We start from the raw sequence: 14,222 nt of genomic DNA on the forward strand, positions 1-14,222 counted from the left end.
CCACTGGGGCCTTTTCCAATACCTTCTCCTCCACCAACCTGGCCCACATCCTCGTGATGTAGTTTGAGGCACTTGTTCCCTCCGGCAGACCCACAATCAACAGGTTTTGTTGCCTGGATCTTTTCCCCTAGTTCTCCACCTTGGTCCGCAGTGACTTGCACAGATCCCCCAGGTCACCTCCGCTTCCAAAGACACAATACAGTCACTCTGGTCGGACACCACCTTCTTTGCCTCCCGTATTGTCATCCCCTGTGTTTAGGGGCACTTTTCCAACCGTTCTAGGGTCCCACGAAAAGGTGCCACTGCCTCCTCCATCTCCTACGGTCAGTCGCTCTGCATCTCCTTTCTTTGCTGCCGAAACCCCCTTTAATGAAGCCTATCAATTGCTCCATCTGCAGCTTTCCCGCCATTGATGATCCCACCCATTTTCATACTGGAACTACGCCACTAGTCTCCTCCAACTCTTTTGCCAGGTCCTTCACTGTCTTCAGCCGGTTCTGATCGCCCATAAACATGCCCATCCAGGGGAGAACCCTTTCCCTTACACACTTCGCTCCACTTTTCCACTGAATCTACCCAAAACAATGGTGAAAATGGCAAAAAACAACAGCTTCAAGCAGGAGCCACTCTATGTGCGACCACTCACTGGTCACCACTGGAAGTCTGTGTCCAGCATTTGTAATAAGAACAACCAAATTAGTTGTCTTCAAAACAAAGACCCAAAGGGCTGCTGCATGATGTCAGTTTAACATTCCACACAGCTCTGATTTATTGTTACATGTACCGAAGTACAGTGAAAAGTATTTTTCTGCGGCCAAGGGAACATACACAGTACGTACTTAGAAGACAAAAGAAAGAATAATCGACAAAGTACATTAACAAATGGTATATTGACAAACAGTGATTGGTTACGGTGTGGAACAACGGGCTAAACATGAGCAAGAGCAGCATAGGACGTCGTGAATAGTGTTCTTACAGGGAACAGATCTGTCCAAGGGAGAGTCGTTGAGGCGTCTAGTAGCTGTGGGGAAGAAGCTGTTCCTATGTCTGGATGAGCGGGTCTTCAGACCTCTGTATCTTCTGCCTAATGGAAGGGTCTGGAAAAAGGCAAAGCCTGGGTGTGAGGGGTCTCTGACAATGCTGTCTGCCTTCCTGAGGCAGCGAAGAGGTGTATACAGAATCAATGGGAGGACGGCAAGCTTGTGTGATGTGTTGGGCTGAGTTCACCACACTCTGCAGTTTCTTGCGATCTTGGGCCGAGCAGCTGCCCTACCAAGCTGTGATGCAGCCGGGTAGGAAGCTCTCTATGGCACATAAGACCATAAGACATAGGAGCGGAAGTAAGGCCATTCGGCCCATCGAGTCCACTCCACCATTCAATCATTGCTGATTTCAACTCCATTTACCCGCTCTCTCTCCATAGCCCTTAATTCCTCGAGAAATCAAGAATTTATCAACTTCTGTCTTAAAGACACTCAACGTCCCAGCCTCCACCGCCCTCTGTGGCAATGAATTCCACAGACCCATCACTCTCTAGCTGAAGAAATTTCTCCTCATCTCTGTTCTAAAGTGACTCCCTTTTATTCTAAGGCTGTGCCCCCGGGTCCTAGTCTCCCCTGCTAATGGAAACAACTTCCCTACGTCCACCCTATCTAAGCCATTCATTATCTTGTAAGTTTCTATTAGATCCCCCCTCAACCTCCTAAACTCCAATGAATATAATCCCAGGATCCTCAGACATTCATTATATGTTAGGCCTACCATTCCTGGGATCATCCGTGTTAATCTCCGCTGGACCCGCTCCAATGCCAGTATGTCCTTCCTGAGGTGTGGGGCCCAAAATTGCTCACAGTATTCTAAATGGGGCCTAACTAGTGCTTTATAAAGCTTCAGAAGTACATTCCTGCTTTGATATTCCGAGCCTCTTGAGATAAATGACAACATTGCATTTGCTTTCTTAATTACGGACTCAACCTGCAAGTTTACCTTTCGAGAATCCTGGACTAGGACTCCCAAGTCCCTTTGCACTTCAGCATTATGAATTTTGTCACCATTTAGAAAATAGTCCATGCCTCTATTCTTTTTTCCAAAGTCTGTAGAAGTTTGAGAGAGTTGATGCAGACATGCCAAGTTTCTTTAGCTTCCGTAGGAAGTAGAGACGTTGTTGGGCTTTCTTGACTTGCATCAACATGAGTGGACCAAGACAGACTGTTGGTGATGGTGACCCCCAAAGAACTTTAAGCTATCGACCATCTCTATTGGGTTCTTCACGAAGCAGTTTTAGTAGGGGACTGGGGAACATGGTCATCTCGCACAGAAATTGCACAGTTCAAAACTGGGCAGAAACATTACCAAAACTTGTTCATTTATGGTTGTGCCCATCAAGGAACGATTGAACACATTTTCTCTGGAGCGAGTGGGATGACCTGATTACCACCTTTCAGATAATGAAAGCCTTTGCCAGTGTAGGCAAGTTTCATTTGCAGCTGGAGGAAAAAAATGTAAGTTAGTCACCAATAAATTTAATGCACAATTCAGGAGCTTTAAATACTCAATAGATGTAGCAACATTTTTGTGTATTGAACAAGAATTAACGTTTCAGGTCTGATCTATGGTTCTGTGAATTTCTGATGAAAGACCACATAAATTGAGTTTCTTTATTTCCACAGATAGAGTGGACAGTACCAAATGCAAGTGTGGTGTGAATGTGGAACCCATCACTTGAGAGCTTGAGATCCACGCCTGAGCTGGAAATCCAGGGGTAAAGTCCGCCTGCGAAATGAATGTTCACCAGGTGAAAGTGGAAAGAGATTCACTCAGTCACCCCATTTACACAGCAGCAGTTGCACCAGAAAGAGACCATTCAGATTCTCCATCTGTTAAGAGAGCAGCTTTAAAAGTTTAAAGATTTCATCCACAATCAGTGCATTCTTATTGTCAAGACAGAGTTTAAATGTTCTCTGTCTGGGAAAAAAATACGTGTTTGTTACACCAGCTGAGTCTCCAGTGAGTTCATATTTACTTGTAGAAATTTATTCTGCTGTCAATTACATCCAGGATAAAACTATCTTGTTTTGAAAATTTTGGTTGCTGCATTTATAATTTCCCTCGTGTCTTTGGTGAATCACAATACAGACTATTTCAATGGGAGGTTAATTCCCCAGCGTTCAAAGCGAATCAGATTGTGCCCGATCTTCACAACAGGAACAATTTGCGCAGACGCAGCGGCAATGAGAGAAATGGAGCATGCGCGCTGTGTTCACTGCAGCTGTTGAATGGTGAAAATTTCGACTCCATAACTGTTGAAAAACGGCCGATTATGAGAGGGTAATGGAGGCGGCGGAGTGGGTGGGAACCGTCATAACGACCAAGGGGCTGTTTAAAGTCCCAAATAAGAGCAGATTGGTGCTGTGTTCGCACCAAACAGGGTTGCGGCAGCAGCTGCCTGTATTGGAGGCCCCAGGTTAACGGCCGCAATGTGCAACGGGGCGCATGCGCGGTCATCCTACTCGAGGAGGGAGGAGGGAATGAGTTTCCATCCTGGACTGACACTGATGGATTTTGGAAACTTCTTTCATAGGGAACTAGATGGGGAGCGTTTACACACAAAGCTCCAAACAGGAGAAATGTTTGTCTCTTATTTTCTATCCTGAACTTACTGTGATGTATTTTGTAAACTTCTTTTGCAGGATGTTAGACGTGGATTTGCAAAATGGAAACTCAAACGAAACATAAGAGTCGATGGACAGTAGGGATTCTATTCTATGATCAGATGAGAACCTGGCAAAATTACTCGATTTATCAGGACCAGGATATCATCTACCTTTGAGTATAAATTCCAGTCAGTACTACTCTGTTTGTAAAATTTCCTCTTCACATCCCCCTACAGAAGACCTTGTCAAAAATCGGAGATTTGTGTTTGTAATAAGTCCACGGAGGCAGAAGTCCCGTCACCAGAATTCCTTTTATTTACAAACCCAACAGCGGAATGACCATTCGGTCTGCTGCCTACACTGGGAGTGCAGAAGATCTGACACTCCCTGTTATATACATAGAAAGGGGTTCCTTGATTGGGCCACTAATCAGGGAACTCGTATTCTAATTGGCCAATCTCAAAGGCCTGGCCTAAGTCATTACACCCCTCGCGCCGGCCACCAGACATAACTTCTGGCCAGCATCTTCATTTTTGAGACTCCAGGGTGCCATGATGTAGTTCAGCCAGTATGGCTCGGCGGCCTGGACTTGGAACTATTACTCGAGCCCCCCATAGCAGGATCCCATCTTTCATGGGGATCTGCTCTCTTCTGCTCCAGTAAGGGTGGAATTCCGCCTGAACCGGTCTTTCCATCTCCCCCATTAGCACCATGTGGTTTATTTTTGACAAAACCTGGTCCCTTTGGATCCATAAACGAATGTTTTGTGTGGCCACGAAGGGTGTCCAGGAAATGTAACATCATTACCGTTTCCTCTATTTTGGGTACTAATGGCGGGGCGTCCGATAATGGCAGCCTTCTTTAGTGCATCGGCATTTGCCACCCGGGTTCCTGGCTGATGTTCCAGTTGATACTGCTATGCCACCAGTAGTCGGGTCCAACGTTGGATCCGGGCTGAAGCTATTGGTGGTATTGCTTTGTCTTCTTTCAACAAACCTTTCAACAAGGGCAGCACGGTAGCATTGTGGATAGCACAATTGCTTCACAGCTCCAGGGTCCCAGGTTCTATTCCGGCTTGGGTCATTGTGCGGAGTCTGCACATCCTCCCCGTGTCTGCGTGGGTTTCCTCCGGGTGCTCCGGTTTCCTCCCACAGTCCAAAGATGTGCGGGTTAGGTGAATTGGCCAATGATAAATTGCCCTTAGTGTCCAAAATTGACCTTAGTGTTGGGTGGGGTTACTGGGTTATGGGGATAGGGTGGAGATGTTGACCTTGGGTAGGGTGCTCTTTCCAAGAGCCGGTGCAGACTCGATGGGCCGAATGGCCTTCTGCACTGTAAATTCTATGAAAACCAGCAATGGCTTGTGGTCTGTAATTATAGTGAATTTCCGCCTGTACAAGTACTTGTGAAATTTCTTCACCGCGAAGATCACAGCCAGTCCTTCCTTTTTGATTTGGGCGTACTTTAGTTCTGCTGCTGCCAGCGTCCTGGAAGCAAACGCTATAGGTCGTTCCTGTCCGTTTGTCCTCTTGTGTGCCAAAACTGCACCAACGCCATATGGAGACATGTCGCAAGTGTGCACCAACTGTTTCCTGGGGTCGTAGTGTGCCAAGACGTTCTCTGAGGAAAGCTGTTCTTTTATCTTCTTGAAAGCCCTGTCTTGGCGGGCGGACCACTCCCAGGCTTGCCCCTTTTTTAGTAATTGCTGTAGGGGGTCCAAGATGGAAGCTCTGTTCTGTATGAACTTTCCATAATATGTCACCAGTCCTAAAAAAGACCTGAACTCCTGGATTGTGGTGGGGGCTGGGGCATCTTTAATCACCCTCACCCGATCCTCCAAAGGGTGTAGCCCTGATTTGTCAACCTTGTACCCCAGATAGCTTACTTGAGGTGCTAGGAAAACACATTTCTCCCTCTTTAGGCGCTGCTGAAAACCTCCTAAGGACTTCCTCCAGGTTTTGCAGGTGTTCTGCCTTTGTTTTTCCTGTAATGAGGACGTCGTCCAGGTAAATGGCGACTTGTGGTAGCCCTTGCAATATATTCTCCTTGTCCTCTGGAATATCGCACAAGCTGACGATACCCCGAAGGGTAATCTTGTATACTGAAAAAGGCCCTTCAGGGTGTTTATCGTTGAGAATTTTTGGGACTCTTCGTCCAGCTTCAGCTGTAGATATGCGTGGATCATATCCAGCTTTGAGAATAGGAATCCTCCAGCCAGCTTTGCATACAAATCCTCAATCCGGGGAATTGGGTATTTTCCAGTTGTGAGTAGCGGTTAATCGTTTATTTGAAATCTCCACAAAGGTGGACCGAGCCGTCCGGCTAAAGGATAGGCACCTCGGGTGCCACCCGCTCTGCAAACTGGACCGGTTTTATTATTCCCTCACACACTAATTGTTTTATTTCCATATCGATTTTCTGCCTTAATGCGAAGGGTACTGGTCGGGCCTTGTAGAATTTTGGGACTGCTTCTGGATCTACATGCAATGTCACCTTTGCTCCCTTTATTGTTCCGAGCCCTTCTCGGAAAACCTCTAGATATTTGCGCAGGAGTTCGCTCAGGCGGCCATTTTCCAGCTGGAAAATGTTTACCCAATCCAGCTGGATCTCTTTTAGCCAGTTTCGTCCCACTAAGCTTGGACTCACACCTTTCACTACCATTAAAGCCAGCTGTTTAGCACAGGGCTAAATCGCTGGCTTGAAAAGCAGACCAAGGCAGGCCAGCAGCACGGTTCAATTCCCGTAACAGCCTCCCCGAACAGGTGCCGGAATGTGGCGACTAGGGGCTTTTCACAGTAACTTCATTGAAGCCTACTTGTGACAAGCGATTTTCATTTCATTAACCAGTTGCTCTCCATAAGCCACAATTACATGCGTTGTGCCCAACACTCTCAGTGGATCCCCTGTATATGTCCTCAGTCCTGGTTAGGAATAAGGGTTGGAGTGCAGTGTGAATTTTATTGAATACTGTTTCCCCTATCACTGATATGGCTGCTCCAGTGTCGACTTCCATCAGTGTGGGACGTCCATTCAACCTTATGGATAATTTAATGGGTTTTGATTTTGCCATCGTTACACAATTTAGTTGTTCCTCGTCGGAGGTAGGTGGGGCTTGCAGCTTATGCATTCTCCTGTACAGCGGCCAACGTGACCTTCTCCAAGATGCTGGTTTTGGGCTACTATTTCTCCTTTCTGGCTCCGATCTCTGGCAACAACTACAATATTTTGCCGGGCGAATGGCTGCAGGGGCTGCTGTCTGTCTGGACCTAATTTTCCCTTGCTTGGGAGGGCTTCTGCGAGTGGGCCTGGTTAACTTAGTATCCGAGTCACTCCTGAGGGTGGCTATGCAGTTGCCTATCCCCCAGCGGTAATCCCTTAACTCAATTTCACTAGTATGGGTGTCTAACTCATGTGCTCCACTTGCCGATTTTTCTAAGGACAAAGCCAGCTGCAATGTTTGTTTGCAATCCAGCTCGGCCTCTGCTAACAGACGTTTCTGCATTGCTAAATTATTTATTCCACATACCAAATGCTCTCGGAGCATCTCATTTAGCGTCAGGCCAAATTCGCAAGCCTTTGCTAATCGCCTTAATCTTGTTAAAAAGTTTGTAACTGGGGCAGCACGATGGCGCAGTGCGCAGTGGGTCGCACTGCTGCCTCACGCTGTTGAGGTCCCAGGTTCGATCCTGGCTCTGGGTCACTGTCCGTGTGGAGTTTGCACATTCTCCCTGTTTTTGCGTGGGTTTCGCTCCCACAACCCAAAAGATGTGCAGGGTAGGTGAATTGGCCACACTAAATTGCCCCTGAATTGGAAAAAATTAATTGAGTACTCTAAATTTATATTAAAAAAAGAAAGAAAAAAAAAGTTTGTAACTGACTCCCCAGTGTCTCAGAATGCTGAGTAAAACCGGTACCTTCGCAGGATCAGAGGTGGCTGAGGGTCATAGTACTCTTTTACTAAGTCCGTCAATTCCTGGAAAGTTTTCGTGTCCGGTGCCTCCGGAAAAGTGAGACATGCTAATAATGGCAAAGGCTGCTGGCCCACACGCAGTCAGCAGAATGACCCATTGCTTTTCATACAGAATTATATTGTTTGCTCGAAAGAAGTACTTCATCCGCTCTACATATTGGGCCCAGTCTTTCACTGCAGGGTCAAAAGAGTCCAACTTTCCGAATAAAGGCATTTTGCCTGCCAGTGGCTTACCCTCAATATGAGGCAGCTGCTGACGAGCAGGTTTCTTCAGGTCGTTCCGTTTTCCTCGCCGCCACTGTAATCAGTCCATGGAGGCAGAAGTCCCGTCACCAGAATTCCTTTCATTTACAGACCGGACAGTTGAATAACCATGGCCATTCAGTCTGCTGTCTACACCGGGAGTGCAGAAGATCGGACACTCCCTGTTATATACGCAGAAAGGGGTTCCCTGACTGGGCCACTAATCAGGGAACTCGTATTCTAATTGGCCAATCTCAAAGGCCTGGCCTAAGTCATTACAGTGTCCCATAATCCTTTTATGTTCAGCCAACGGGAACCGCTTTTCTTTATCTACCTTCCCTGAATCCATCAGAATGTTGTGCACTCCTTTGCTTTTTCATTAACAAGTCCAGCAGATATTGCCAATCGCAGTTCCTTCTAGTGAAGATGATATTTGGTGTTCTTGAGCCTCTACATTCTATGTGGTGAAGGTGTTAGGTTAGGAGTTACAGTTTATTTGGCCAGCAATGATGAAAAATTGTGAAAATTGTCCAATCCACAGCACAAATCTGTATTTGCATAGCATCTTCTGTGTAAGACAACATTGCAAGGTGTTACGAATAAATATGGAAGCATGAGGCGATACCAGGGCAGATAAATGTTTAGTTAAAGAGGTGGGTTCTAAGGAGTATATTACAGGGCAGCAAGGTAGCACAGTGGGTTGCACTGCTGCTTCACAGCACCAGGGTCACAGGTTCGATTCCCAGCTTGGGCCACTTTCTGTGTGGAGTCTGCGCATCCTCCCTGTGTCTTCATTGGTTTCCTCAGAGTGCTCTGGTTTCCTCCCACAAGTCCCGAAATACATGCTGTTAGGTGAATTGAACATTCTGAATTCTCCCTCAGTGAACCCGAACAGGCGCCAGAATGTGGCGACGAGGGGCTTTTCACAGTAACTTCATTGCAGTGTTAATGTAAGCCTACTTGTGACAATCAAGATTATTATTAAAAAATGAGACAGATGTTTCAGGAGGGAATTCCAAATTTTATAGTTTTGACACTAAGGGTGCAGCCACCAAAAATGGAATAATAAATATCAGAAATGTTCCTGATGTAGGAATAAAAGGATCACAGATTTCCCAGGATGGGAAGGCTGGAGGAGATTACAGAGATAGGGGGTAGGCTGGAGAAGATTACAGAGATGGGGAGTGGAAAGACCATAGGGGCATTTGATAACAACAATGAGAATAGTTAAGCATTTCTTAAACCTGAGCGTTTGTACAAAGAACAAAGAAATGTACAGCACAGGAACAGGCCCTTCGGCCCTCCAAACCCATGCCGACCATGCTGCCCGGCTAAACTACAATCTTCTACACTTCCTGGGTCCGTATCCCTCTATTCCCATCCTATTCATGTATTTGTCAAGATGCCCCTTAAATGTCACTATCGTCCCTGCTTCCACCACCTCCTCCGGCAGCGAGTTCCAGGCACCCACTACCCTCTGTGTAAAAAAAACTTGCCTCGTACATCTACTCTAAACCTTGCCCTTTGCACCTTAAACCTATGCCCCCTAGTAATTGACCCCTCTACCCTGGGGAAAAGCCTCTGACTATCCACTCTGTCTATGCCCCTCATAATTTTGTAAATCTCTATCAGGTCGCCCCTCAACCTCCTTCGTTCCAGTGAGAACAAACCGAGTTTATTCAACCGCTCCTCATAGCTAATGCCCTCCATACCAGGCAACATTCTGGTAAATCTCTTCTGCACCCTCTCTAAAGCCTCCACATCCTTCTGGTAGTGTGGCGACCAGAATTGAACACTATACTCCAAGTGTGGCCTAACTAAGGTTCTATACAGCTGCAACATGACTTGCCAATTCTTATACTCAATGCCCCGGCCAATGAAGGCAAGCATGCCGTATGCCTTCTTGACTACCTTCTCCCCCTGTGTAGGTCAATGAGCACAGGGGTAATGTGTGAACAAGACTTGGTGTGAATAAACATATGGGCAGCAGAGATTTGGATGCCCTCCAGATTTCAGGGAGGTTGAATGTGGGAGGCTGGCTAGGAGTGTTTTAGGATAGTTAAATCTCGAGGTTTCAAAGGAATGGATGAGAGTTTCAGTAGATGAGCAGAGGCTGGGGTGGAGTCGGGTGAAGTTCCTGAGATGGAAATGAGCGGAATTGGTGAAGATGTGAATGTTGGAAGCTGATCTTGCGGTGAAATATTTCACAATGATTGTGAACACTCTGGTTCAGCCTTAGACATTGTCAGGGAGAGGGATGTAGTCAGTGGTTTGGGAATAGGGTTTGTATCTGTGACTGAAGATAATGACTTCCCAACTGGAAAAACATTTTGTGCATCCAGTACTGGATGTCAGACAAGTCAGTAGTGTGTGACTTGGATATGATGGTGTTTGTGCCGGTCTCACAAATGACCAGGTTCATTCAGCTCAATTTCATAACCTGCCTTTGTTTTTGTCTCACTCCCTTTTTTCTGTTCTAAATCAGTTTTACAGGCGCCGATTTGCAGTTGAGAAATTGAAACCAAACATCACAGTCGCCTAACTTATCGTAACCGGAATATCATCAGATTTTGGACATGGAAGGAAAAAGCACTGTTCACAGTGGGGGGAAGCCGTACATGTATTCTGTGTGTAGGCGAGGATTCAGTCAATCATCTGGTCTGTCAGAACATAAATGCAATCACACTGGAGAGAAACCTTGGAAATGTGGGGAGTGTGGGAAAGGATGCAGAACCCCATCTGGGCTGGAAACTCATTGGCGCACTCACACTGGGGAGAAACCATTTATCTGCTGTGAGTGTGGGAAGGGATTCACCGTTGCATCTGACCTGCTGATACACCAGCGAGTTCATACTGGGGAAAGACCATTTAAATGCCCAGACTGTGGGAAATGCTTTAAAAGTTCTGGAGAATTGTCACGTCATCAACGTGTTCATACTGATGAGAAACCGTTTGCATGTTCCCACTGTGGGACTGGGTTCAGGCGATCATCTGAACTCACTGCACACCAAAGAGTCCACACTGGGGAGAGGCCGTTCACTTGCTCCGAGTGTGGGAAGGGATTTACTGACTTATCCACCTTGCTGAGACACAAGCAAGTTCATACTGGGGAGAGACCTTTTAAATGCCCAGACTGTGGGAAGTGCTATAAAAGTACTGGGAACCTGATGTTCCATCAACGTGTTCACACTGACGAGAAACCGTTCAGATGCTCTCATTGTGGGACTGGGTTCAGACGAGCATCTCAACTCACTGAACACCAGCGGGTTCACACTGGGGAGAGACCATTCACCTGCTCCAAATGTGGGAAGGGATTCACTCAATCTTCCAACCTGCTGAGACACCAGCGAGTTCACAGTGATGAGAGACCTTTTAAATGCCCAGACTGTGGGAACTTCTATAAAAGTTCCCAGGACCTGATGTCCCATCAACGTGTTCACACTGACAAGAGACCATTCGGGTGCTCCCACTGTGGCACTCGATTCAGGAAACAATCTCAGCTCACTGTCCACCAGCGAATCCACACTGGGAAGAGGTCTTTCACCTGCTCCAAGTGTGGTATGGCATTCACTCAGTCATCCAACCTGCTGCGACACAAGCGAGCTCACACTGGAGAGAGACCATTCACCTGCTCCAAATGTGGGAAGGGATTCAGTCAGTTATCCAACCTGCTGAGACACCAGCAGGTTTGCAAGTAACCAGTGATGAAGTTTTGATAATATCCAGGATTGATGTTTGTTTAGACTTGTTTCTGCTGGTGTTCATGAACTTCAGCTCAATTCATGATGTAAATATTCTGACTAAAATTCAAAATAAATCAGCTTTGTGTTACATATATAGTGCTTTGAGTCTTTTACTATCTTCTTTTGAAGGGCTTTTTCTCTTCCCTGTCTCCTCTGTAACGGGCGCCTGGCCTGATGTGAACAGTCGCGAAGATACCGTACCAAACCGTTAAGATTTTTTAAGACTGTGCAGAAAGATCAATTTGCTTCAAGCGGAAGCGAGGCCCCGGAGGTGGATTTCCGAGGGAAAGCAAATAGGCGGTCATGAGGGGTCTCGTTTGTGGCCTTGCAAAGGAGGGACCTAATAGAGTGAAGTGCGTCGGGGAGGACCTCCTGCCAGTGAGGGACTGGGAGATTCCTAGACTGTAGGGTCAGGAGGACGGTCTTCCAGACCATCGCGTTCTACCTCTCCACCTGCCCGTTTCCTTGGGGATTATAACTGGTAGTCCTGCTCGAGGCGATGCCCTTACTGAGCAGGTACTGATGCAGTTTGTCACTCATGAATGACGAGCCCCGGTCACTGAACATACGTGGGGAAACCAAACAGGGTGAAGACACTATGTAGGGCTTTAATGATGGTGGCCGTAGTCATGTCGGGGCAAGGGATTGCAAAGGGGAAGCGGGAGAACTCGTCGATGATGTTGAGGAAATATGTTTTGGTTGGTGGAGGGGAGGGGCCCTTTGAAATCGATACTGAGGCGCTCAAAGGGCCAGGATGCCTTTACCAGGTGGGCTTTATCCGGTCGATAGAAATGCGGCTTACACTCAGCACAGATTTGGCAGTCCCTGGTCATGGCTCTGACCTCCTCAGTGGAGTAGGGCAGGTTGCGGGCCTTGCTGTAGTGGAGAGGCCGGGTGACCCCGAGGTGGCAGAGGTCATCGTGGATAGCCCGTAGTCGGTCATCTTGCACGCTGGCGCATGTGCCGCGGGTCAGGGCATCAGGAGGCTCGTTGAGCTTCCAAGGATGATATACTACATCGTAGTTATAGGTGGAGAGTTCGATCCTCCACCTCAAGGTTTTATCATTCTTGATCTTGCCCCACAGCGTATTTTCGAACATGAAGGCTACCGATCGTTGGTCGGTGACGAGGGTAAACCTCCTACCAGCGAGGTAGTGCCTCCAGTGCTGCATGGCTTCCACGATGGCTTGGGCTTCTTTTTCGACCGAGGAGTGTCGAATTTCGGAGGTGGTGAGGTTCATGAAAAAAATGCTACTGGCCTGCCTGCCTGATTGAGGGTAGCGGCGAGGGCGACCTCTGATGCGTCGCTCTCCACCTGGAAGCGGACAGACTCGTCCACCACGTGCATTGCAGCTTTGGCGATACCCGCCTTGATGCAGCTGAAGGCGTGGCGGGCCTCAGCCGCCAGTGGGAAGATGGTGGCCTTGATTAGTGGGCGGGCTTTGTCCGCATAGTTGGGGACCCACTGGGCGTATTAAGAAAAGAACCTGAGGCACTTTTTCAGGGCCTTGGGGTAGTGGGGAAGGGGGAGTTGCAGGAGGGGGCGCATACAGTCGGAGTCGGGTCCTAGAACCCCGTTTTCCACGACGTAGCCAAGGACGGCGAGTCTGGTTGTGCGGAAAACGCATTTCTCCTTGTAAGTGAGGTTAAGGGTTCGGGCGGTTTGGAGAAATCTTTGGAGGTTGGCATCGTGGTCCTTATGAGGAAAGGCTGAGGGACTTGAGGCTGTTTTCGTTAGAGAGAAGAAGGTTAAGAGGTGACTTAATTGAGGCATACAAGATGATCAGAGCATTGGATAGGGTGGACAGTGAGAACCTTTTTCCTCGGATGGTGATGTCTAGCACAAGGGGACATAGCTTTAAATTGAGGGAGATAGATATAAGACAGACGTCAGAGGTAGGTTCTTTACTCAGAGAGTAGTAAGGGTGTGGAATGCCCTGCCTGCAACAGTAGTGGACTCGCCAACACTAAGGGCATTCAAATGGTCATTGGATAGACATATGGACGATAAGGGAATAGTGTAGATGGGCGTTTGTGTGGTTTCACAGGTCGGCGCAACATCGAGGGCCGAAGGGCCTGTACTGCGCTGTAATGTTCTATGTTCTATGAGGGGATCCAATTTATGACTCCTCGCATGTTTCCGGAGGACGGGCCCTGGGACTGTCAGCCAGGATGGGAGTGAGACCCCGGAGGTGGACTTCCTAGGGAAGGCAAACATACGTTCGTGAGGCGTCTCATTGGTGGCAGTGCACAGTTTAGACCGGATGGAGTGGAGAGCATCAGGGAGGACCTCCTGCCAGCGGGAGACTGGGAGACGTCTAGGCCGTAGAGCCAGGAGGACGGCCTTCCAGACCGTTGCGTTCTTCCTCTCCACCTGTCCGTTGCCCCAGGGGTTGTAGCTGGTCGTCCTGCTTGAGGCGATGCCCTTGCTAAGCAGGAACTGCCGCAACTCTTTGCTCATGAAGGAGGAACCCCGATCGCTATGGATGTAGGTGTGGAACCCGAACAAGGTGAAGAGACTGTGCAGGCCTTGATGACGGTGGCAGAGGTCATGTCAGGGCATGGGATGGCAAAGTGGAATCTTGAGTATTCGTCAACAACGTTGAGGATGTA

At 47.8% G+C, this 14,222-nt stretch overlaps 1 protein-coding gene across 1 annotated transcript in view; it reads left to right on the forward strand.

Annotated features, from left to right (window-relative positions):
• The window catches only part of LOC140420835 (uncharacterized), an 89,466-nt gene extending 77,765 nt beyond the window's left edge, over positions 1–11,701 (forward strand). The window contains exon 3 of the mRNA XM_072504908.1: positions 10,625–11,701. Coding sequence (XP_072361009.1) covers positions 10,625–11,564 — 940 coding nt within the window. The 3' untranslated portion in view covers positions 11,565–11,701. The remainder of the gene's footprint in view (positions 1–10,624) is intronic.
• The last annotated feature ends 2,521 nt before the right edge of the window (positions 11,702–14,222 follow it).

The sequence above is a fragment of the Scyliorhinus torazame genome, chromosome 5, assembly GCF_047496885.1.
Source record: "Scyliorhinus torazame isolate Kashiwa2021f chromosome 5, sScyTor2.1, whole genome shotgun sequence".
In the NCBI taxonomy this organism is placed as follows: Eukaryota; Metazoa; Chordata; class Chondrichthyes; order Carcharhiniformes; family Scyliorhinidae; genus Scyliorhinus; species Scyliorhinus torazame.